The sequence below is a fragment of the Pristis pectinata genome, chromosome 6 (assembly GCF_009764475.1).
Source record: "Pristis pectinata isolate sPriPec2 chromosome 6, sPriPec2.1.pri, whole genome shotgun sequence".
Taxonomy (NCBI): domain Eukaryota; kingdom Metazoa; phylum Chordata; class Chondrichthyes; order Rhinopristiformes; family Pristidae; genus Pristis; species Pristis pectinata.
The window spans coordinates 80,548,441-80,574,401 of NC_067410.1; the positions used below are offsets into that span (position 1 = coordinate 80,548,441).

At 38.3% G+C, this 25,961-nt stretch overlaps 1 protein-coding gene across 1 annotated transcript; it reads right to left on the minus strand.

Moving 5' to 3' along the window:
• Positions 1-1,753: 1,753 nt before the first annotated feature.
• Positions 1,754-25,961, minus strand: LOC127571543 (transient receptor potential cation channel subfamily V member 6-like). The gene is made up of 14 exons (XM_052018014.1): positions 25,623-25,961; positions 21,012-21,134; positions 19,944-20,084; positions 17,883-17,981; positions 16,442-16,614; positions 14,722-14,868; positions 14,159-14,365; positions 12,246-12,332; positions 10,141-10,217; positions 7,319-7,484; positions 5,274-5,340; positions 3,734-4,002; positions 2,245-2,354; positions 1,754-2,155 (listed from the first exon to the last, which is right to left on the minus strand). Exons 1-14 carry the CDS (start codon positions 25,666-25,668, stop codon positions 1,999-2,001), a joined length of 1,869 nt encoding a protein of 622 aa, XP_051873974.1. The 5' UTR covers positions 25,669-25,961; the 3' UTR covers positions 1,754-1,998.

Consider the following 25,961-nt stretch of genomic DNA (forward strand, 5'->3'; position numbering starts at 1 on the left):
GAGTAAGAGTAATGGGATCCATTAAATGGATGGATGAAGCACATTAGCCAATGGTAACATCAAGGGAGAGGCAAAAAGGCAGAGCAAGTTATTGTTGGTGGAAAGACAGATGGAGATATGCAGTAGTTCTTAGAGAGGGATGGGTGTTTCTGCAAGGTGAATAGGTGTGATGAGTGATGGTGTTGCTTTAGCCTTGATTGGAGAGAGGGAGGAGATTAACACAATATAGATCAATGTGCCTCTGACTTAATTAGATCATTAAATGGTTGCATCACAGAATCGAGGCCGGAGAAAACCAGTTTCCTGCTACTGACTTCTGGGGTTACCTTCAACCATGCATTCTTCAGGCCAGTCATAGGTTTCTGTTTCCTATTAGCAGGGAATATAATCTCCCTGCAGGCAATTACTGAATGAATCCCAGGGCAGTCTATTACTTTACTTTCTTAGGAGGTTAAGGTGTTTTAGCATGTCACCAGACACTCTAACAAACTTCTACAGATGTACAGTTGAATGTATCCTGACTGGTTGCATCATGGTCTCGTACAGCAATTTGAATGTGGAGGAACACAAGAAGCTGCGGAGAGTAGTGGAGTCTGCCCAATACATCACAGGCACATCCGTCCCCCCATTGGTAGTATCTACATGAGGCGATGCCTCAAGAAGGCAACATATATCATCAAACACCTCCACCATCGGAGCCATGCTATCTTCTCACAGCTACCAGCGGGCCGGAGGTACAGAAGCCTGAAGTCCCACACCACTAGGTTCAAGAACAGCTACTTCCCTTTAACCATTCATTTCTTGAACCAACCTGCACAACCCTAATCACTACCTCAGTATAACAATACTATGACCACTATGCACCACAATGAATTTTTTTTCTCTAATTGTGTTCTTTCTTGTATAATTTATGCTTTTCCTCTGAATGTTGTGTCTCTAATGCTATGTACCTGTGACGCTGCTGCAAGTAAGTTTTTCATTGCATCACTGCATACATGTACTTGTGCATATGACAATAAACTCAAAACTTGTCTATTTTCCTCTCCTCCTTTACAGTGAACTCCAGAATCCATTAAACAGGCCGGCAATGTACCTTGAAAAACCCAAGCTGAAGTTGGTCAGGAAACCCAGATCTATTTTCTTAAATGAATCAGCGCCAATAACTGTGCTGCTGAAACACATCAGGTCATCTCTGTTGACCCCCTTTGCTCCAAGTGCATCATAAAGTGAAAATTCAGTCTTTTGTCTCACTTAAAATGTGGATGAAAAAATCAAGCAATTTGATATTTGATTATCAACCACAGGTCATCTGCAAGAGAAATGGAACTTTCCTACAAAACAATTCTCTACAATACTTCGGTTCAAAGGCAACAAAGAGTGACACATTTAAGTGGATGTGAACAGTACTACAAATAATAAAGCAACACATGGATTTTAGTAAGTGTTTACAAGCAAGAACCTGGAGTTAAAAGGGATTCACCCCCACCCCCCCACCCACCCCCGCCCCGCACCCTGCCCCCCCCCCCCACCACACCAACTTACTTCTCATTTAAAGGCACTTTTCATTCATTTAGGAATTTTATTTAGAATGCAAGTTCTGAGTCTCCACAAATCTACAGTGGGATCCTAGGGGAATCTCAGCAGAATTATGGCCATTGGAGTTCAAAAGCAATCTCTGATAGCAAATACCCAAGTCTAATTAAAACTTATTCCAAAAGAACACCTCAGTTTGTAGGAGATACAGTCAGCAACTTTTAACACATCTGCAAAATTCCCTTCTCTTTCATTCTAACAAAGCAATTTGAAGTAAGTTATTGTCATTGTTAAATTACTAAAAAGAATTTGAAATGGCTATGCTCATCTATGGTGACTAACACTAAATTGCAGATTTATAAAAACAATATGTTCTCATTTGATATGTATTGAATAGTACAGGAAAAGAAATTGAGAGAGACATCTTGGGCTCATTTGTCACGATCCATTTGAAGAAAATGCTCTCTAAAATGTCGTAGACTCAGATGAATCTCTCATGCTTATGATTTTTGCTAGATTTTTTCGAATTGCATCCCAGCCTAGATGGTGTGAATATTTCTGTGCATCCAGCGCTGGAACTTGCACCTTTGTCCCTACTGTTTCGCTAAGAATTTCTTCAACCCTGTAATAGAAAAGGTTTTAAGTAGATTAAATTTGTATTTAAAATTCAGAATGATTAAGTTAAATGCTGCGGTGAGATTTTTGGATTACCCAATATACCACTTGTCATCATCAAAGCCCAGTGATCTTCCAGGAACTCCTGAGCGGATTTTTAGAAATGCTGGCACTCTTCGCTCTAGAAGCAGTATTGTAGCTGCAATCTGAAAGAGGTGAATTAACTATTTAAAATCAAATTCATGGTGTGTTTTATGCTACTGCCATTTTAGATTTTAATACAAATCAAATAAAAGAAATTGGAAAGTGCCCATACAGATCTTGATCCACAGTACCAATTGTGAGATGACGTTACACAGTGGTACATTGCAATGTCATTTAGGAAGTAAATGGTGGAAATAATTGAGAGTCTATTGCAGCTCACTGATTAAATTTCACTGATGAGAATTTCACCGCAATTTCTGTTATGCACTCATACACAAATAAACCAGGAAATTGCTGTTCAAAATGCCAAGCTTCCACAATAGCTTTTCAATAACGTGCTTCATCACATTTAAACAGTACCTTGTTGCCTGTTAATTACTCACTCTGTATCTACAAAACCAACTGGAAAAAGCTAATATTTTTCCATTCTCATGCAAGTAGATTTTTAGTTGTGTGAGGAATCTTAACTACCGCCAAACAACATTTCTAACACTGAAAATTAACTTCTGCAAGTATGGAGCTTCATTCTCTCAGATATTAATTACTGTATAATTGGTGATTTTAAGAAATTGGAAGATTTATTTTTCTCTTATAATTTCACTATTTTTCTCTTTCAATCTTCCTTTCCTTCCTTATTTCACATTGTGTAAAATTTGAAGTTGAAATTTATATTCTAATTTACTTTTTCTTGTTTAGTCTCTGGGTTGGATTTTAAAATTCCAATGTGCTTGGGAGTAAGAGGGAAGGGTTCTAATAGCATGCAATAAATCAGATGGCAGCATTGAACATCTGTCAGTGACTATTTAACCCTGCTACTGCATTACCACATCATCTCCCAAGTAATTAGCATCAGAGTGGCATGACACATGGCACAATGACAGCCCCTGTGGAGTAATTTATTTAAAGATTCATTCTCAGCATTTGTTTAGAAAGAATTGGCATTGAGAAGCAAAAACCATGAGTGGAAGAATAAAGTCAAGGAGGACTAAGGCCGTCTTTTGGTTCAGTAAATTCTGCCTGATTGACTTTTGGAGGGGTGAGTGCCTACAAGGTTAAACTGTAGCAATGTGAGAAAGAAGTCAACTGGAAACATTGAGAAGTCATGGTAAGAAATAGCCAAGGTGGTCGGCAGCGGTAGTGTGCTGCCACTCTTCTGCATACAATTAAGGAAGTAGTTCAGTAGCCTAAGAAAGGCAGGGAAAGAGAGGGCTATGCTGCATACCACTGCACCTTGATGTATAAATCCCACCCACAGCCTTATGGTTAGAGTAGTGTCAATGATCCTATTGAAATAGTTCACTTCGTGTGTGGCTCTCTTTTCTGCTTCCTAATTAATTGCTGTATACAGTTCTGAACTGAACTTAAAAAGACCAAAGCTTACTTGTACTTTCCACAGTTCCTCTCTTTCATATGCAATTCTCCAGTATGTGTCATCCATCATTGCGATCAACAGATTTAACAGCAGAAGGTACACGAAGATCATGTATAAGACATAGCCAACATATATGATGCTGGGAGTTGGCTTGTCATATGGGACCGGAAGGTCAATCAAGCCCATCATTAGCTCAACTGTGGTGTACATGGTCATTGAAAAGTCCCTGAAATATGGATAATTTCTCAAATCCAGAGTCTGAAACATAACATAAAATGCTGCAAAATAAAGGGGGAAAAGAGCTGTGAGAGACTTAAGTGTTAATTGTAAATACTGCTAGGTTTTCCATGAGTGGTGAAAATGGAGAAAATTATTATAATTGCAAGGTGGGGTGTACTCAATATCTTCAATAATGGAAATGGCTAATTAATCTGCAATTTAAACATATCAATATCAAGGATTCTTCTAAAATCACAAACAAATCAAAAGGCCCAGAATTTGCTGTTGTGAAGAAAGCAAAGTTGTTGGTGTTTCTCAATGAAACTCCAACAATTTCTGGCATCCGCACTTATGCATTTAAACACAAAAATCCGGATACAGGCCCTCCCTGGGTTACGGCAGGGTTCCATTCCTCAGAACTATTCGTAACCCAACCAGTTCGCAAATCAGAACTGTGGCCACGAACCAAGTTCCCACACGGCAAATATTCTTGCAACCCTTCAGCAGCCATCAAACCCATACTGCCAGTCTCCCAGATGCTCATTCATATATACGGGCTGTACATAAGTACGGCATTGGTAAGTTGAGAGGACCTATATTGGCATTAGCGATACCTTGCTTTTGTATAATGTGAGCTGCTGAGGTGTTCCTAAATACAACCAAAACAGAGTCAGAAACTTAACCTGCACTTCAACATTTTACACACCAGGCTCAATGTAAAAAGCTCCTAGAAATGAGTTTTTAACATGATGCTAATGCATAACTACTGTGATCATCTTCATGGCCCAGAATCACATTGTACGTGCAGTTTTAAAATAAAATTATATAATGTTTTTGTTTATTCATAGTTCTATATTTATGTCCCAATTTTTAGTTTGCTTTCTGAAAAATAGTTAAAATGTTATGTGTGTACATATTGCTGTTTATTACATTTGGCCTATTGCCTGTGGTTAACTGCTCAGTAACTTTGATGACATCCCCATTGCTGGATATCAAAGACTTGGTGTCAAATCATAGACATTTACAAGACATGAATGCCAATCATTCACTCACTGTTTGCAATTCTGTAAACTGGCTTCCAATGAAAAAGGAATTACTGTATTTAGCATTGTTTTAGTCTTTCATTCTATGGCCCCAGACTCCTGTGGAAATTACTATCTAAAACTATGAATGAAACAAAATTATAGAAGATCGATGTGAGGTTGGCAGGCGTCAGGCTTTTTTTTTGCTACATCATATATATGTTCCATTTCAAAAGATTCTAATTCATTTATAATCAATATATCATAAACTAAATATTGTATTTAACTTGTTAACATGAAACACATACCAGAGGTAAATCCAGTGATACAAATAAGCACCAGGCAGCACCATTGCATAAAATCACCAAAAATGATCTGTAAAGAAGTAACAAACCACCAATACAATGGTTGGAAATGGTCACATTGTATTACAATTTATTCGGTTGCAATTAGCAAATAACTAATCTAACATAATTAAGCACAACTTTTGAAAAATATATTAATTGATTTTAATTAAATGGTAACTAAAGTTTTCTAAAGAACACGTCCAGAATATGTCATGTTGCTGTGCCCCAGACCCATATCCCTCTTTCACAGGATGATAGGGCCTAGAAATTCTATTATACATGAGCAAGGGGGCAGAGATGGAGGGTGATCTGAATGCTTTGTTTCATATGGTTCCACTCATCATGTTAAACTTATGCTGGGATTCATGCTCTTGATTTTTTCTTCATAGCTTGGGTAAGCATGTTCTCTACTTGCTTACTCTGCTTCAGAACAGCACATATAACTTGAGACAAGGCTATCAATGGCAAAATTCAAATCTTCCTGCATCTCCTTTCCCTCAAGGAAGAATTGGTCCATGAGAGAGACAATGCTCTGGCAAGTGACAACACTAAAAGAGGTGTTGTCCCAGGCTTCACCACACATTTTTCACTTTTGATCTCTGTCCCACCTTACACCAACTGCATAACAGACTATGAATGATTTCACTCTCTCATCTCTCTTTTCTGTTTCACACAAAATCCTTGATGCCCTCACTTCAGGTGCTGCAGGGGTTAAACTTCCTCTGACACTCAGGAGCAGATGGCAAATCTTCCTGAAGGTGATCTGACTGGAACAAACACAGAGTCTGGTACCACATGTACTTTGGAGCTGTGGTGAAAGGACGGGTCCTTGCATGATGAGCAAGGCTGGGGATGGGACACAGCAAATGCCATCTTGCCAATGGCAGAGATTGCCTATCTGCTGAACAAAACTCAAATCCAGACTCATAAGGCTATCAAAGAGGCAGACAATTGCAAATGATATGTGCATTGTACAGCCTGCCAGGCGACTTGAGCACAATGGGTGGGGCCCTGGAAAAGTTTAGTTCCACTTGTGATCAAGCCTTTGTGTGGATCATTCTGTACCACATGGGCCCAGCAGTTAGCTCAATAAACACCACAGTAGTATCCACCATGATGAAATTCTGCTGTCAGCTCTGGCATGGTTTATCTTTGACCCACCTTATTCCTCATCTACAGTTTGCACCTCAATGACATAACCCAGACATGGTAATGGCTGATTTCAACTCTACTTCTGCATCACTTCTTTGTTTGCAACTTTCTCCCTCAATGTCTTGTCTCACCCTCATTCCCAAACCCACTTCAACTGCCTCTGATTATTCTTGGCATAGCCTACATTTTAATTCCATTAAACATCGGGAACGTATAGTTTTTGCTACCCGACATCCCAAAGCAAATTCCAAAAACTGTTTCCACATCAATTCCATCCTGGTCATATACATACACCTTCAACCTCCCTTTTCAGTTCAGTTCAGTTTCTGATCCATACACATTCCATTGAAAAGAAAACCTTCTATGACTCTGAGATGTAGCTAATCTTTGGCCTTGTCTCAGCCTATCCCTTGAACCCTCATCCACATCTTTGCCAGCTCCAACTCAAATACTCCAAAGATTCCAGACTGACTTCCCATCCCCTATTCCCCATTAACTTCATTTCATGCAAAATATTTGAACCCCGACAAAGTTTGTTTTAATTGTCCTCCCTGTTACAGCAGGTTATTTTCATTAAGATGCCATATAAATGAAAGACATTGTGTGTATCTATAACCTTTAAAAGGTACCCTTTGTACTAGCCTTCTCATTCTATCCATGTAGTCAGCAACATATCTGAATTTGATAATTAGGGCTTTGAGTGAAGGGAGAAGATACTATTGAAAGTGATTTGGGAATGGAGTTTTCAGGGGAAGCCATCAATGGAAACTCACTAGTAAAAAGACAGCTCACTAAAAACAAAAGAAACCAATTATTTTTAAATATATTCCATCTTCACTAAATTATTTTCCTACCTTTTGGATCATAATGGAAAATTGCCCAAGCATTTTAAACCCTCGAGCAAAATAGATGGTGTTGCACCAGCCAATGATCAGAGCCAAAGAAATGGGAACTGCTTCTTCAACATTACCAAGGATTCTCATGATTACTGCCACAGCAATCAAAAGGGAGTAACAGACCCTAGAACAATAGGAAAACTCATCATGGTCTGTAAAAGAAAGTGAATAATGTAACTGTTTTATATAAACATATATTTTACTTAATATAATAGTAGTCGTGCAACTTATACTTTAGGGAACTATAATACTTAAGCCTTGATTGTGTGCATCTGTCAAAATGAGACCTCACATTTTAAGAGGCAGTATCTCTTTACGAAGCTGTGCGAATGTGAGAACTATGTAAGCCTCCTCCAAATGTTTTTCTATTCCATTGTCCTTTGGCACTAGTGTTCAGGTTTTCTTTCACTGTGTATTTTCTTTACAGTTTTTTAGTTATTTTCAAGTTACATTCTGTATTGGGGAAAAATGAAATATGTTTGAAATGAAAAAGAATGCATGTTCTGTTTTGATTAAAGGATTTCTTGTACGACAATGTTAGGAATTAAGATTTGTATTATGAAGATTGCTTTCAACCTTAAAGAGAAGTGCATTTTTGGACTAGTGACTGGTCTGAAAACAGAATAATTTTTAACAAGAATCTTTCATCTTGATGCAGTTACAGTTAAGTACTGGTTTAGTTTGATAGAATACATGAAACATTCTGATTAGTACTAATTGGAAAATGCACTAAAACACCGTTTAATATGGTTACTGAGTTTTTGTCAAGTAAGAGTAATCTACCTTGTAGACTGATTTATGAGCAAAAGTTAGTCTGTGATCAAACAAAATAAGGATGAACACAGAGGTGAGAGAGTTGTTAGAATTGCTGAGGATGGCATGTTTTAAAGCGAGCTGCCTGCTCCGTCCCTGCACCTGAGTACAACCTTTGAACTTCATTCTAAAGGGTCAAAGATCAGAAAGCGATCAAAAGACATATGCTTCCAAAAAACGGATAGTATAAATTGTATTTCCCCAAATACTGTATCACAGAACAGAAAACTTGGTAATGACAGAGTCACATTCTCCTGTATTTTGTAGATTGAGCTGCCTGGTGAAGCAGTGGGTGGTTCTCACTGTGCGACTAACAGTTGAGACAACCGACATGGAATATTGTGACTTGAGCATGGAATCATGCTCTAATCCATCCTTGGATTAGAATCCCGTCACATAATCTAGCCAGAGCCCAAGTGCTCATTACTTGTGACAGGCATTGAGGCCTGTCTCCATGCTGAAAATGGAGATGGAAAAGTTTAGCACGGTTCATTGCAAAGATGATGACTGAAGCTAATAAAGTGTTTGCTCGACCCCAATGAGGAACATTAATGTGTGAGGTGTTAGCTCAACAAGAACAGGAGAGGCTGAATTAGAAGTGACTGATTCAGTCACTGGAGGGCAGATTCCTGAAGTCAAGCTTCCAGCAAGAATGGATTTAATTAAAACAATGAAAGGCTCTGGTGGCTGCATTGTAAGGGCTTACACAAAAAAAAACTAAACTCAACATCCAAGCATGCTGCGAGGAACCAAGGAGTTGTGTCATAAATGCCTAAAAATAAGCATTGAGCTGAAGGAAATGCTAAAGGACCTGATATGTATTTGCTTAGGTTTAATATCTGTTTCTTTCTCTGAACCCTTAAGGGCGGATTCATCCCTGAAAACCCTTGGAAATGTTAATGCTCAGATCATTGCTGAATTGAAACCCATTTATCAGCTCCTTAAAAAACTGAAAGAAATCCAAACTTTTCCAAAAAAAACTTTTTGCATAATTATGGTAAAGCATCAACCAGATAATAGTGTTTAACAGTATTTAACATGGATTTACAACAGGATAAGTGTGTGTGTGTGTGTGTGTGTGTGTGTGTGTGTGTGTGTGTGTGTGTGTGTGTGTGTGTGTGTGTGTGTGTGTGTGTGTGTCTGTGTAAAGATGTGTAGGATTACCCAATGCAGTGTAAATTAATTGTAAATTGATGATCATTTAATTTGTGCTAAATCAAATCTGAGGCTAACACAGACAAGATAGCTCAGCTCAAGCTGTCATTTTGTGAAAGTTGATAAGCAAGATTTGCAGCCTGTGGCTAAGGGGAATAGTATGAACTTTAGCTGGGAGTGGAGAAGACAAAGAGGCTGTGGAGACCGATGATAATGCACATCAGATCTTAGCCTTGAAAGAGCTGTTGTTCAACTCCTAGGCATTGCAGGCAGGAAGGGGTGACCAAACTGGTCACCAGAAGAGGTACTTCATCCGACTGTAGGCATATTGACCACCAGGATGGCAATGAATATGTGGTGCTAACTTCATTACATAAGGGATAGATGGTGTCAGAGGTTATACTGTCAGCCATTATGTTGTTATTGTAATCCCTCAACTCAAATAAAGATAGATTGACACAGAATGAGAAATTCTAGTTTATCATCAACAATCAAGTCCCATGGTTAAATTTATGGTGCTGCCTGTGATAGTTCAATCCCAGCCTGCATTAATATGGGTTGATTTGTGGAGATACAAGTCCTACAATATACATAATGTGCATTTGAAACTTGAATAACAACAACAAAGCACGGATAAATGTATAATTTATAATAGACCTGCCCAAGTTATAATTGTAACATAGAGTGAAATACTATTGTTTGTGTGATTGCTTTTTACTTGTGATTTTGAACCTACTACTTCAGTCACTATCATTTTAAATTAGATTCCAGTATGCTGCCGAGATTCATTTAGAACATAACTTTAGACTTACAAGAGTAATGGAAATGGCCCTCCTATGGAAGTATTCCCTAAATAATTTCTTGGACCAATCCTGTACAGATAAGGGATCTGCAAAGAAAATAAATGTTGAAGAACATATTCCTTTAAGAAAAGAACAAACAAGGATTAAAAAAAACTATCCATACCAGTCCATCAGCTTGCAATTAAACTACTTTCAATCTATCCTGTTTAAAAACCTAGAAATAACCTGTATTTCTTCCTGTATAAATAATTTATAGCAGCACTACTAGTGACATAGTAGAGCTGCTGCCTCAGAGCACCAGAAATCCTGATTCAATCCTAACCTCTGGTGTTGCCTGTGTGGAGTTTGCATGCTTTCTTCGTGACTGGGTTGGTTTCTTCTGATGCTCCAGTTTCCTCCCACATCTCAAAGACACGCGGGTTGGTAGGTTAGTTGTCCACTGTACATTTCTCCTAGTGTGTAGGGAGTGGAACCTGGGGGGAGTTGATGGGAATGTAAATAGAATAAAGTGGGATTAGTGTAAATGGGTGCTTGATGGTTGGCAAAGACCTGGTGGGCTGAAGGGCTTGTTTCCATTATCTATGACTCAATGGCTCTATTTATACCAAGAAATAGATTGACATTATAAAAATCACATTAAACTACCAATATGCATATTTAACTGCTCACCAGGTCTCAAGTATTGTGTGAAATAGAATAGGTCTTACATTGAAATTGCAGACAACAGCCTATCCTCCACATATGTATCCAGCAGGGGAACTCAGGTGTATTACAGGGAGTGGACCAAATGTTGAGAGTGGGTTGAGTGGCAGTTGTAAACTGATGTGAACAGTGGTGTTTGGGAGTGCTGGAGTTTCACTCAGTGGAGGTAGGGGAGAAATAAGGTGGTGTTGTGGATGGAACATGACTATTTGGGGGTTGAGGGGGGAGATGTTGTAAAGACTGAGTGAGGGGGAGCCTGAGCCTGGTGCGGTTATCATGTGCCACCAATGTACAAAGCAGTCTGGTTGTCTAAAGGCAGTTCAAGGGTCCTGGTTTTGTGTCAAAGAACGCTAGCATGCTGCACTGCCTTAAAATGAATATGACAGGAAAACTCCTCAGAAAGCAATCAATCACACACTTGCATGAAGTGGTGCAGCTTGTCAGAATTGAGCTGAACAGGCAGAGTGTGAAACCTTTTGCTGTTAACATAAGCAATAGGTCACGGAAGTGTGCTTGTTGGCAATAATTCCTTGGACTTTGGGGAATTTTGCCAATTCATAAAATTAACATGTCCAGACTTGCTATCAGCACATGACCTTGGGGAGGTGAATGAAATAGCTTGTTTTACTAACAAAGCATATGATGCCTGTGCCTAGTGAATTGTTACTGGTAAGATCATGTGGCATAATTGTTGTGACTTTTGCAGGCACTGAGATTGAGGCATTTCTACAGGAAGTGGACCACAGTGCATTATTCAGCAAACTCTTTATTGGATTCCTTTATCAAGTGCAGTCACTGCAAGTTTTGCTCTTGGGCTAACTGGGATTTAGAGTCTCTAGGGCTGTACATTCAATCCTGGGGGTATCAGAGGATAGGTGCATTGATGCCAAATAATTGAGTCAGTGGCTGTGTTATGTCTGGACATGTTTGCTGTTGGGAATGAATGTGTAAAATCAGAATTGTGCCAATATTCTTATTAATAACCCATAGTAAATTTTAGTTTCACTGTATATTTGAAGAGGGGAAATTATCAAGAATTAATTCACAGCTGTGACCCCACATCCTACCATTCTATTACACCGCATGTTGGAACTCTGAGACATTATGCTATAGAGATCTGTCCTGCAAATAAAATTACATTTTAACCTATCTTCCCAGCCTTTTGTAGAATGGGCATTTTGGCTGGCAGGACTCTAGGTTGGCTATTGAATCTTAGTTCTTGTGCAGATTCTGTCACTCTCAATTATTGATCGTTTACTGCTCTGCTTTCTCTGTACGTTCCCTTCCCAAGAGCTGGCATAGCTGAGCAATCAAAGAATGTTTCTCACCTGATGCTGTTTTCTGCACACAATAAAGACTATAAATATGCTGTTCAAACTCGGAGCTTTACAGCACAAAGGTCTGTGACTTACCTCACTGATAAGTATTACCAGTGCTCCAATGATGGTAATTAATTCACCAACAAGTCTCAGGCAGTCTTCTTTTGTTTGATAAGATTCCTAAAATAATTAATTTTAAAAAGGCTCACTGTTATTACAAATAAAGGCAGTAATTGCATACAGAGATTTAAAAAATTAACTCTCAACTCTGTACAATGTTTGATACTCTACATATTGTCGAAATTAGAATTGCATCTGGAGTCCAAAGCAAGAACAATGCAGAGTCAACCAAGCACATCTGTTGGAAATGCAATCTGTTGTAATTTAATTATTTTATTATTAAAAACAACAATTGAACCTTGCTTTTGTCATGATTTTTACGTTACCTTTAAATGTATTCATTCTTATGAATGCACCAGAGAAATTCAAACATGCCACACCAGGTAATTATCATAATTTTTTAAATAATGCTAATATGTTTCCACTCTAACAAGAACTGTACTTGATCAAAACTTTGATGAACTATTTGGCATAAACAGTTGGCTATCCAGATAGCATGGCATGGTTTGTTTAAACTACCCAAAAGGATCAATGAAAAAAGCTTCCAATAACATGGTGTATTTCAATGATATTCATATGTCTCTACACGGTCTACAGCTAATTAAATATTCCAGAAGTGTAAGCACTTTACTGATTTGGAAAGTACAGAATCCAAAATCTGAAAATGACCAGATAATCAGAACAAGGTTTTTCTTGACGACCCCAAACCTGATCCATCTTCCTTGAAAGCAGTTCAAGATTATGCTTAGATGAGATCAGTGAGAAAGATGCCATCACCAAAAGATTCCCCACCATCGTGATGGGGAACAATGTGAGGGAAGCTGCAGCAGACATTTTGATACAAAAATGAGGGAAACATTTAATAGAATCAGAAGCACCCTGAAGATCAATTTTTGTTTCGACCTCAGACTAAGGCACTGATGAAGGGTCTTCAGCCTGAAATGTTAACTCTGTTTCTCTTTCCACACATGCCGCCTAACCTTTCCAGCATTTTGTTGTTTCAGATTTCTAGCAACAGATTTTGTTTTGATTTTCAAGCAGGATAGCCTACATGAAATTCAATTATTCAGAACTGTGACAAAAGACCCCCACAATTACATATTTATCCCATAGATCACCTGGGGAAAGAGCTTAAAAGAACATATAATATTTGTTAAAAATGATCTGAAAACCTAGTAGGTCTTTACAGGATTTGTTGCAGAATATTTCATGAATATGAACACATAATTTGGGAATTAATTAGCCATTGCTACCTGGTAATTCCATCCCCCATTTTGTTTCACTTTAAGACCCTCCTGTTAGATGGGCAGGCACAGTAGTGCAGCTGTTAGCGTAACGCTATTACAGTGCCAGCGACCCGGGTTCAATTCCGGCTGCTGTTTGCAAGGAGTTTGTATGTTCTCCCCATGTGTCTACGTGACTTTCCTCCAGGTGCTCCGGTTTCCTCCCACATTTCAAAGACGTAGGGGTTAGGAAGCTGTGGGCATGCTATGTTGGCGCTGGAAGCGTGGCGACACTTGAGCTGCCCTCAGAATACTCTACGCAAAAGGTGTATTTCACTGTGTGTTTCAATGTACATGTGACTAATAAAGATATCTTATCTTATCTTAGAAATGCTTAACTCTGTAGTATTTTAGTGCAAAATTCTTGTTTCCTAGTAATAAACTTTGAAGATACCTCAGAAAATATTGGCTTTAAGGTTACTGGAACCTTGGGGAAAAGGCTAACAAATAACAGAATCAATGTTGACTCTCCATTTGCTTCCACAGATGCTGCTTGACTTGCTGAGTTCTAGCAATTTGTTTTTGCTCCAGATTCCAGCATCTGCAGTCTTTTGTGTTTCTAAATCACAGGATATGTCTATATTACAATATGTTTGTACTTACTGCCAAAGTCTTCTGTGTTCTAATGGTGAGGTTGTCAGATAACCCCGGTGGAATCGGCTTCAAAGGCCGATATAGGCTGGACACTGTGAATATAATGATGTACATAATATAGGAGAACATCCATATGAGGAAATACTTATAGCCAAATGAATTCCACTTTTGATGTAATAGCTCTTTCACTGGTTTAGCATCAACAAGTTTGCGAACCTATGAAAATAAGCTTAATTAATGCCTGTTCAGTTTTACATCTGTGTTTTCTTCATTTTCAGAACTCTAGTCTGTGAAGTAAAGTGAAATGTAAGAAATATTCCAAAAACAAATCTAAAAGCAGTTATGAATCCCCTCTTCTTGCTGCCATCTTTGATGACGTACTAAATGTAGAGTTCAAGTGGGGACACATAACCAACAAAGCTGCAAACTTCACTAAAATCCATACACTTGAAAGATGCAAATATAAATTTCAAAATGGAGAATGTAATGATATATGAAAAACTCTCCCAAGGAAATGAATGGCATAATTGACCGTTGCAGCAAACTTCTGGCCGTTCAGGGCTTCTACTTACCTCACTATTCCTGCTTGTTGTTATTATGTCTAGAACTGATTTTTGGTCACCCCATGTATCAATATTAGTGAGGTCATAAACACAATAAGAAATTGTTCCCATCGTCCAGTATATTTTCTTTTGCTTTTGTACCAAATAGTTGAACATCTGCAGAAGAAAAAGGCATTAAACACTAAATCCACACAAGAACTCTCCTTAAAGGAAGATTTAGATTTAGATTAATTCAGACTTAATGAAAACATTTCATTGCTCTTAAATTTAAATTAAATGGTCCTCTTGGTCTGAGTGAAAAGCTAACCTTGCACTAGTGTGGTGTTTCTGTCTCATACTAACCTGAAAATAAGAAGACAGGAAGAAAAGAAATCAAGGTAAGATTAGGCAATGGCAGTTGAAAATATTGGACTTCAGTTGCTGGTTCAAATATTGAACCTGTAATATGTTTTACAGTGAATGGAGCAGCAAAAGAAATATGTTTTCCCAAGCTCTGCGTGCAACAGAACTCACTAAAGCTCAAAGTGAAAGGAGCATACTTGAGGGGAGCACTGAGTAACAGTGGGAGAGAGAACAAGAAAATGAGGCATAGCCAAAGCTCCAGAAAACCACAGAAGGAAAAACAAAACAAGGAAGAATTGGAAAAAAAAAGGGATTACAAAACATAAATGATCAATGCAAAAATTGGTAAGAAATTAATTTATTACTACCTGGTTAGGAAACACTGATAGATTCGTGCTTGGCCCTGATTAAAAATGTTTGAGAACTACTGACTTGGATTATTTTGTCCAATGTTATTTTCAAGTGTGTTAATTAGGTTAAAGAAACTTTAAATGAAAGCATGTGGAAAAGGTATTCCTATTCCTGTGATTATTCTGTGGGTAGTTGTTTCTGTGTTTTGCTACAAATATTGTGCTGCTGGGGCCAAATCAAAAACCAAATCATCATTTCATTCAAGTGATGCTAGTCAGGCCAGAAGTTCAAAAATATGAAAATGGATAAGATGCAGATAACAATGAAGATGAAATATTATAGTTGCCATTTAATAATATTCAGCATAAACGCAGTGGGATGAAGAGCCCATTTCTATGCTGCATAACCTCATCATTCTAATAATACATTCTTTCCAATGCTTGCAAGTAGTCTACAAGAATAGATAGAGATATATATTGAAAGTAATGCATGAAGCCAACTGGTATCCTGATTTGAGGTTACACTCTGTGGTGCATTTTCAATTGATATGCAGTGGGCTTTTTCTTGCACAGCAAGATCCAGTTGACTGTAAAAAAACATTTGGACAGGTACTTGGTCAGGAAATGCATTGGGGCATCTGGAGCTAATGTGGGCAAATGGGATTGGTGTAGATAGGCATCACCATTGGTATGGACCAAGTGGGCCAAAATGACCCATTCCCGTGATGTAGGGTTTTATGATTCTATGTTGTTGAGGCATAAATATTGGCCAGGGTGAACGTTATCACTCTTTAAAATACATTGACCTAAAAGGGTAAACTCGGCCTTTGTATTTAGCCAGTATTGCATTGATCCAGTGTCGATTTTGTGCTCAAGAACTTGGAATTGGGATTTAGCCAAGACTATCTGACTCAGAGGTGGGAGCATTACCAACTGTACCAAGGCCAACAAGAACTTTGGACGTCATATGATTTTCTGATTAGTGTTTGTTATACAGATCAGCCTACTGGTTTATCGAAGTGGAGTAGTTTACGTACCACAAAGTCCCCCTCAGCTGCTGCAAGCTTCAGTGGTGTGTAGCCATCATTGTTCACAATATTCTCAACAAACTGATGATGTTTCTCAGATACAAGCGATGTGATGAGATCATACATGGAATATGCCTGCTCTTTTTCTGGTTGTAGGACTAATACATGAAGCACTGTATTACCTGCACAAAAGAATTCTCATTTCTAGTCCAAATCATAAGTATTTACCTCCTGCACCCAGATAAAAGAAGTAAACAGTAACATCAGTGTGAGTTCTGATGATTCAAAGCCACCAGTATTATTTTTGCAAGTACAAGTTGCTAGGAGTTTGCAATGTTAACCTGAATAAAAGTGGTCATGTGCATGTACATTTGTTGTGAGGTCTTCAATCAAACTGAAATTTCAGAACTAACGGAACAACGTGAATTAATTGTTACTTTGCAAATACAATGAAACGACTGGTCTATTTCATTTTTTTATGTCCGTATGTTTGTATTAAGAAAAATGGTGTAGGGATTGTGATAGTTTTCATTAGGTGTTCATGGAAAATGATCCAATTCCAAAAGGTTATGTCACAAAGAGCTCTTATCTAGAACAAGAGGGACACATTTCTTGAAATTTCTTAGCTGTATTGTGGCAAATAGGAATTGATGTGCACTCAACTGTTCCCATAAAACTATATCATGCATTACAAGGGTAGTATGGTCAAACGTGTGGAAGTCTGAGGTCAGATTAAGGAAGGCAAGTGGAGATAAAATGACGTGCACACAGACACCAAAGATGTCATTGATGCCTTATTCCTCCACTTCTTGGTCAACCAAATCAATTGCCCGTGGTTCTCACGAATGACATCCTAGTCTTATGTATGATGAATTGCAGCTGAGAATTAAAGTAACACTGTGCTGAAGTTAATTGTTATTTATTTGTTCCACCCACAAAGGAATTTGTCTCATGACATGACAGCTATACATCTGAAACCTTTTAAGAATATTCATTATTCTCAATACAAACAGCAGCAGTGGTTAGTATTGCTGCCTCACAGTTCCAGAGACCCAAGTTTGATCCTGATCTTGGGTGCTGTTTGTGTGGAGTTTGCATGTTCTCCCAGTGTCTGTCTAGTTTCATTTTAGTTCACCATTTTCCTCCCACATGTCAAAGACGACTCTAAATTACCTCTAACATAGTTGGGTAGCAGCAGAATTGGGGTGGGGAGGGGCAGTGGGGAGTTCATGGGGATACAAAAGAAAAAAATGGGATTAGTGTCGATGGATGCTTGATGGTTTACATGGAGTCAATGGACTGAAGGGCGTGTTTCCATGCTGCTTAATGACAAAATATAACCAGTACAGATACTTTGGAAGCCAAAGTTGCTTTATATTTTTTAAATGTAAATAAGGCACAATTTGATTGATGTACAAAGCAACTACTGAAATATTTATGAAATACTCACCTAAAGAGTCCTGGGCCTCCAATGGGGCACAGTGTTTAATAAGAGTTCTGACAATTTCCTCATTGCCAATGCATGCTGCAAATGACAGCAAGTATTCACCTGCCAGTAACAAAATATGATGAAAAAGAGACTAAACATTCTGTGTAAAAATGAATCATAAACTGGGCTTGTGAATGTTACATATCCCTAATTAAATAAATCAATTATTTCAAACAGAATGTGCACACAAATAGATCCTTCTGAAAAAATTTCCATCTTTCATGCAGAAATTTCAGTATTATTGAAATAAATGAAAAGGATTATTTTTAAAAGGTTGTTTAGTGTCTTTACATCTGTAACTATGCTTCTTTGTGTCTTAAGACCTCTCAGGCCAGTCTCCAAGAATGCCATTAATCAAGCAGCATCACAATAAAGCTAATTCCTGCTTTAATCTCACAGAGTTAGACATAGAAATTTAGCTTCTAAGTATTTGTGGAATCTGTTTCTATGCGTAGTTTCCCAATCATCTGTCTCAATAAGGTCAATATTTACCAAGGCAAACCATTATGTAAGCACCTCTGGACTGATGAACACATTGGAATCTCATTGGTATTGGTATTGGTTTACTATTGTCACTTGTACTGAGGTACAATGAAAAACATGCCTTGCATACTGATTATACAGGCCAATTCATTACACAGTGCAGTTACATTGAGTTAGTACAGAGTTTTGCATGGTTACCATAAGAATCCTTACACCAGACTGTATAGACCTACATCTGATTTGATCAACCACATATTATTGAGACAGTTGCCTGCAGGCACTGCTGAGTACACGTGCCAGAGTTTTTGGTATTGGTATTGATATTGGTTTATTATTGTCAATTGCACCAAGGTACAGTGAAAAACTTGTCTTGCATATTTACAAATTACCTCTTGTGTACTTTTCTGTGCTTTATACCCTTGTGAAGTATAGTTGTTGTTATAATGTAGAAAACACTGCAGGCAATTTGGACATAGCATGCTCCCATGGTTGATTGAATAAATTATGTTTAAGATATGATTCTGAGATAAATACTGGCTGGGACACTGGGAGCGTCTACAATCCTTCAAAATGATGCAGTGGGATGTTTTGTCAATCAGTTGACAGTAAAGTCTTTAAAAGTGTTAAGTTTAATGTCACCAAAAGTCAGCAATTGTAACAATGCTGTATTTCCTCAGTTCCACACTGAAATGTCCAGCCTAGATTTTTGTATGTAGGAGGGATTCTTGAACTCATAACCTTTTGACTGAAAGGTGAGAGTGCATCACTGTAACCAATGAAGCCATCACAGATAATATAACACCACATTAACACCATTTCTCTAATGATTTTATGGCCCTGCTATTATATAATGGATATCAATTGGAAGAACCCTTGTAAGAACTGACCTTCATAGTGAATGCAATAATCCTGCTGATTCTATAGCCTCTTGTATTTCTAGCACATTCCATCTATTCTAATCTATGTCGTTTCAGGCCTTACTTTATCTTTTCTGAATTTAAAGTTATGCAGCCAGACTTGGGTTTCCTAGGGATTAATTGTCCAGTGGAGTTCTACTATTGAAAAACACAAAGTCCTTACCTACCCAATGAATAGCACAAAATCTTGAGGAGGAGATGAGTAGTCTGATCTTCTGTAACAATTCTCAGAATGAATCCATTAAGCACATTTGTTGGCTAATCCACCCACTCACTGCCTCTTTGTCTGATCATTAATTGATATCAGGGTAGATTTTTCAGGGTAGATTGTTCTGATGAAGGCTCTTTGACTTCAAACCTCGACTCTGTGTTTCTCATAATATATGCTGCCTCACGTCCTGAGTGCTTCAAGCATTTTCTGGTTACGTTTTGGACTTACAGCATCTGCAGATTTTTTGCTCCAATTAGATTTTTATGCTGATGATTGTGACCAATGGACCAATGCAGCCCATAAAATTAGCATAACCATTCAACAAAATTACACCAGAAGCCCACATGTGGTTGGTTCCTATTGGATATAATGAAAAAAAATCCATCTTATCTCACAGAAATTAGGTCTCACCATAGTAACACTGACATTCCTCTCCAGGGACAAAGCATGAACCAGTCGCACGTGCATTCATCACATCAGCTCCTCGTTTCAACAGTTCCTTAACCATTTCCACATCTTGTTTCAGAACAGCTATGTGCATCGGTGTTTCACCTGCAAAGGGATTGGAAAGTATAGACGTCTTCTTCATGTAATCAATGCAAAAAATTACAATGGAAGTGTTTTACAGTTTAATAAATTTTCTTGGTACTTTGATTTTGTCAGGTTTATTGAAACTTGCACAAGTCTGATAATGATATTGGCTGCCTTAAAGGGAAAGGCTTTACATTCCAAAAAGAATGAACCTTTGGCTGGCTGAGGGTAAAAACAAACACACAAAAGAATGTTCAGCTTTTGTTACTGAGCTTTTATGTGTCATGAAGACAGAAGGCGGATGGAGAGAGTTCAGAAGGCTCAGTAATTCATTGACAGCCATGCACTAATTCTTCAGCATTGTAAAAGCCATCTGTGGCTTGTATATCCAAGGCTCACCCAACTGAGAGCCAGGAACATGGACCAACTCATCAGGGATGGAGAGGTAGTCAATGCCTGCTGGAAGGATGACCTCCATCAAAACCCATGAAACTGGAGTGGAAGTAAGTCATCCTCGATTCAGAGGGACTACTTCAGAAGCACAGGTTATGAGCCTTAGTCTAAGCTTAAAGAACTACAACACAACTTCCATCTGGGCATGGTGCAACTTTTAGGACTCCGTATCAAATTTAACAATTTCATTTAACTAATTTTCTCTGTTTCTCTTTCTACCTGACCTGCTGAGTGTTTCTAGCATCTTCTGGAGTTTATTGCATTTATATAGCACCTCATATGTCTTTTTCAGGATACCATAGCACATTATAGTCAGTGTAGTACTTTTGAAATCTAGTCAATAAAGCAAGTTAAAATGATCATTAAAGATATCATTTGCATTTGCTTACATAAATACATATAAACTAAGATCTGAATTTCTAAATCTGAGGAGCAATTATGTTTGTACGGAGGCTTTAATGTAGTCAAAACTATCTAATCACTGAGAATTATTACCTCTGTACATGTCAGATGTCATTGGCTCATTGATCAATGATGGCATCATATCCAGAATGAACTCTGCAATTTCCTTATTGCCATTTAACAATGCAGTGTGTAGAATTGTTTCTTCTAAGTTCCCTTTAAATGACAATTTACTTAAAATTTCAATTTCAGCAGAAGTGCACAAATGAACACCAAAACTATAGCAATATTATTTGGAAATGTTTACAAGCAAACGGTCATTAACATATTACTAGTGTAAGAAAATATGTGAAGATCTAACCAGCCAATATAGGAATATGATTGCATATTTTTGTGACATGGACATTGGCATATTGACCAACATTCATATTCTGGTTGTTCAATGATGTCTAGTATTACATAGTTTATTCATTAAGCTGGAGTAGAATTTGTTTCCTATATTCCCTACACTTCTCAAAATCTTGATCACAGTGTGGATAAAAAGATAATGAAAAGGAAGCCTGATTTTCATTACTCAGTGCATCTCAAAGTGCATTAGGGTCGTTGAGGTACATTTGCCATGTTTTCAATTACAGGACTCAATAGATAATTTTGTATAGCTTATGTTCGCAAACAGTGTCTCCAATTGTGCATAGCTTCCTCAGTACTGCATTAGTATCCCACTCTGGATTTTAGTCTTGAATGGGACATGATCTCACAACCAGAACAACCATGCAGCCAACTGACCATGGCTAACCAAAGATTAAAGTGCAGAGAATTGTGATTAATTGGATAATCTTTCCAACAGATGATGCAAGCAGAATTGCCTGAATATCTTCCACACTGCAATATTATTCTATGATCCTACAAAATGCTTCCAGCCAAGATTTTCAGCTTTAAAGGGAATAATATTGTACTTTATACTTTCTGGTCAGTGGGGATGATTCTGTCATCTTGGAGTACTATAGAAATCGCACCTTTTGTGTATTTTCACCTCCTGGAAACCTTCAACTAGACTTCTTTGCCCATTCTTTACCAACAGCACTCTCCAACCAATGAGCCCTCCTACCCAGAGGGATGACTGCAAATGGATCATGGGAATGGAGATCACAAGAGACTGTAGGGCCTGGAATCTGGAGCAATGAACAATCTGCTGCAGGAATTCAGTGGGTTAAGCAGCATCTGTGAGGGGAGAGGAATTGTCAACATTTCGGGTTGAAACCCAACATTAGGACGGAGAGTGGCGAGGGAGATGACCAGTATAAAGAGAAGAGAAGGACTGGTGAGAGGACTGGTCGACCTGCTGAGTTCCTCCAGTAGATTGTTTGTTGCTGATAGACCATGGGGATGTCACCATCTCCTAAGTTCCCTTCAACTTTTAAAAAGACAAAATGCTATAGAGTAAGGACACAGAAATAGTATTAGATTGAACACAGCAGATTAAAGGGCAACCAGTGACATCAGGGTGTAAGTTCCATTATTTCTGATCATTGATTAAGAATCATAGAACAGAGTTCAAGTCTTTGGGAAAATCAGGAGTATTTAACAGCACAATATCTCTGATTTCCCAGTCTATCACTCAGGGACTAGGGCCATGCTCAGGAATTTAAATGTAGTTGCTTTGCGAGGTGGTGGGCAGAGTGCAGTGAGGTCTTACTCCATGTAGACATGGGCTGTTCCACTTTCTGAGGATTTGTAAATGCAGTTGACTACTGCATTCATCCACAAACATCCCCACTTCTGATCATTTAATGAAGAGAAGGTTATTTATGAAACCTCTGGGCCTAGGGCACTGCCCAAGGAACTCCCGCAGCAATTTGGAGCTGGGATAAGTAACTTCCAGCAATTACAATTATCTTCCCTTGTGCAAGGTATGGTTTCAACTACTGGAGTGTTGCCTGCAATTAATTGTCCATCCCTTCATTTCTACAAGAAATGAGGAAAGAGCAGGATAGATATATTCCAAGAAAAAAGAAAATTATGAATGGAAAAATGGCACAAATGTGGCTAACGAGAGATGTTAAGGCTAAAATAAAAGCAAAAGGGAGGGCATACAAGGAATCAAAAATTAGTGGGGAAACAGAAGACTGGGAAACTTTTAAAAACTTACAGAAAGAAACTAAGAAAGTCATTAGGAAAGAAAAGATGAATTATGAAATGAAGCTGGCAAATAACATACAAAAGGATGCTAAGGGTTTTTTTTAAATATATGAAGAGTGAAAGAGAGACACGGGTAGATATAGGACCAACTGAAAATGACGCTGGAGAAATTATAATGGGTAACAAAGAGATGGCAGAGGAACTAAATGAGTATTTTGCGTCATTCTTCACTGTGGAAGACATCAGCAGTATACCTGATAGTCAGGGGTCTCGGAATACAATTGAGTACAGTCAAGATTACTAGGGAGAAGGTGCTTGGGAAGCTAAATGGATTAAGGACAGATATGTCTCCTGGACCAGATGAAGTGCACCCTCAGGTTCTGGAGGAGGTGGCTTTAGAGGTTGTGGATGCATTGGAAATGATTTTCCAGGAATCAATAGATTCTGGCATGGTTCCAGAGGACTGGAGGGTCACAAATGTAGTTCCGCTGTTTAAGAAGGGAAGGAGGCATTAAAAAGAAAATTACGGGCCTATTAGTCTGACATCGGTGGTTGGAAAGTTATTGGAGTCGATCCTCGAGGACGAGGTTATGGAATACCTAGAGGTGCATGACAAGATAGGTCCAAGCCAGTATGGTTTCATGAAGGGAAGATCCTGCCTGACCAACCTATTGGAGTTTTTTGAGGTAACCTCAAGTAGGATGGACAAGGGAGAGGCTGTGGTTGTTGTGTATTTAGATTTTCAAAATGCCTTCGACAAGGTGCCACATAAAAGGCTGCTTAATAAGATGAGAGCCCATGGAATTACAGAAAAGATATTAGAATGGGTGGAGCATTGGCTGATAGGCAGAAAGCAAAGGGTGGGAATAAAGGGATCCTGTTCTGGTTGGTTGCTGGCTACTAGTGGTGTTCCGCAGGGGTCGGTGTTGGGGCCGCTTCTTTTTACATTGTATATCGATGATTTAGATTATGGATTAAATGGTTTTGTGGCTAAGTTTGCAGATAACACCAAGATAGGTGGAGGAGCAGGAAGTGTTGAAGAAACAGAAAGGTTTCAGAGAGACTTAGGCAGTTTAGGAGAGTGGGAAAAGAAATGGCAGATGAGATACTATGTTGAGAAATGTGTGGTTGTACATTTTGGAAGAAGAAATAAATGGGTAGATTATTATCTAGATGGGGAGAAAATTCAAAATTCAGAAGTGCAAAGGGACTTGAGGGTTCTTGATACCCTAAAGGTTAACCACCAGGTTGGATCGGCAGTAAGGAAAGCAAATGTTATGTTGGCATTCATTTCAAGAGGAATAGCGTATAAAAGTAAGGACGTGTTGATGAGGCTCTATGGGGCACTGGTGAGACCTCATTTGGAATACTGTGTGCAGTTTTGGGCCCCTTATCTTAGAAAGGATATACTGATGTTGGAGAGGGTTCAGGGAAGATTTACGAGGATGATTCCCAGAATGCAAGGGCTTACCTATGAGGAGCGTTTGTCAGCTCTTGGACTGTATTCATTGGAGTATAGAAGAATGAGAGGGGACCTCATAGAAACATCTCGAATGTTGAAAGGATTGGACAGAGTAGATGTGGCTAAATTGTTTCCCTTGGTGGGTGAGTCCAGGACAAGAGAGCACAGTTTTAGAATTAGTGGGTACCCATTTAAAACAGAGATGAGGAGAAATTTCTTTAGCCAGAGGGTCATGGATTTATGGAATTCTTTGCCACATACAGCTGTGGAGGCCCGATCATTGGGGGGGTTTAAGGAAGAGATTGATAGGCATCTAATTAGTCAGGGTATCAAGGGATATGGGGAGAAGGCCGGGAATTGGGGCTAGATGGGAGAATAGTTTAGCTCATGGTGAAATGGGCCAAATGGCCTACTTCTGCTCCTTTGTCTTGTGATCTTGTGATCTTCATCTATAATTTATAACATTTTAATAGTAATATGCAGTCATTAATATTTTGATTCTATGCACTCTTTAATTAAGATTTTTCAATGGATGACCATCGTTGTTTGCATACCCAGATGGATTTTCAGGATCATTAGAGGTGTATCATTTACAATAACATCCTCATAGATGAAGTAAGTTAGACACAGCAAATTGTTTCCAAAGAAGTACAAGGAAAGTTTTTGAGAAAGAATGTTGAAATATAATAAAAGTTGAAAATTGAAAGATTAAGAGGTGCCCTTGACATTTGCCAATATTTGAAGGAATGTTTCAAATCAGAGCTAAGGAGAACATTACAGATGTTAACCTGAATTACATTCAAGATGTTGTGAACCCACAGTTACAGATTGCTCCGAGCAAGTAAATTCTATTTCTCTGTTTCATTTCTACACAGTATTGATTTATAGATGGAAAGGAAAGTATAAAAGTGAGGAGAAGAAAAGTAAAATGCAGAAAATAACTAAGACTACAACTGAGGACAAAAGAGACTGCAGATTTTGGAATCTCGAACAGAAAATTGAACGCTGGAAGAATTCAGTGGCTCAATCAGCATCTGTGGAGGCAAAAGGTATAAGTCATGGTTTCGGGTCAGATGCAACTTATTCAGATACAATGTACCTACCTCGAATCGCAGGATCAAAATCTTTACTTGTCAATAAGGACTTCATACTGACAGTGTCATTTATGTGAGCTGCCTTAAAAAACTCACTTCCATGTCTGTAAAAGAAAACTCTCCACTAATTCAAACAATGAATCATTAGCGTTATTTCAAATCTTTTTTGCAGTGCATTTAATATTAGATTATTTCCTGTAAACCAAAACTATTATTCCCTTTTTTAAAATAAATGACTTACTCCAAGGATCAATTCCAAATATTTGATGTTTGAAGCTTTGGTATTGATTAACCAAAAACAGAAATAAAATACAGTTATCTTAGTGAGAATTGACAAGTTTTACACAG

What these genes read in the sequence shown, in the direction of transcription:
- LOC127571543 (XM_052018014.1), bottom strand. Translation starts at nt 25,668, where the DNA reads ATGAAGTCCTTATTGACAAGTAAAGATTTTGATCCTGCGATTCGAG. An exon ending in GGGCCATTTCCATTACTCTT is followed by an intron (nt 7,485 to 10,140) that starts GTAAGTCTAAAG and finishes CTATTGTTCTAG; the next exon opens with GGTCTGTTACTCCCTTTTGA. An exon ending in TTTCCATTATGATCCAAAAG is followed by an intron (nt 5,341 to 7,318) that starts GTAGGAAAATAA and finishes ACTTCTTTACAG; the next exon opens with ATCATTTTTGGTGATTTTAT.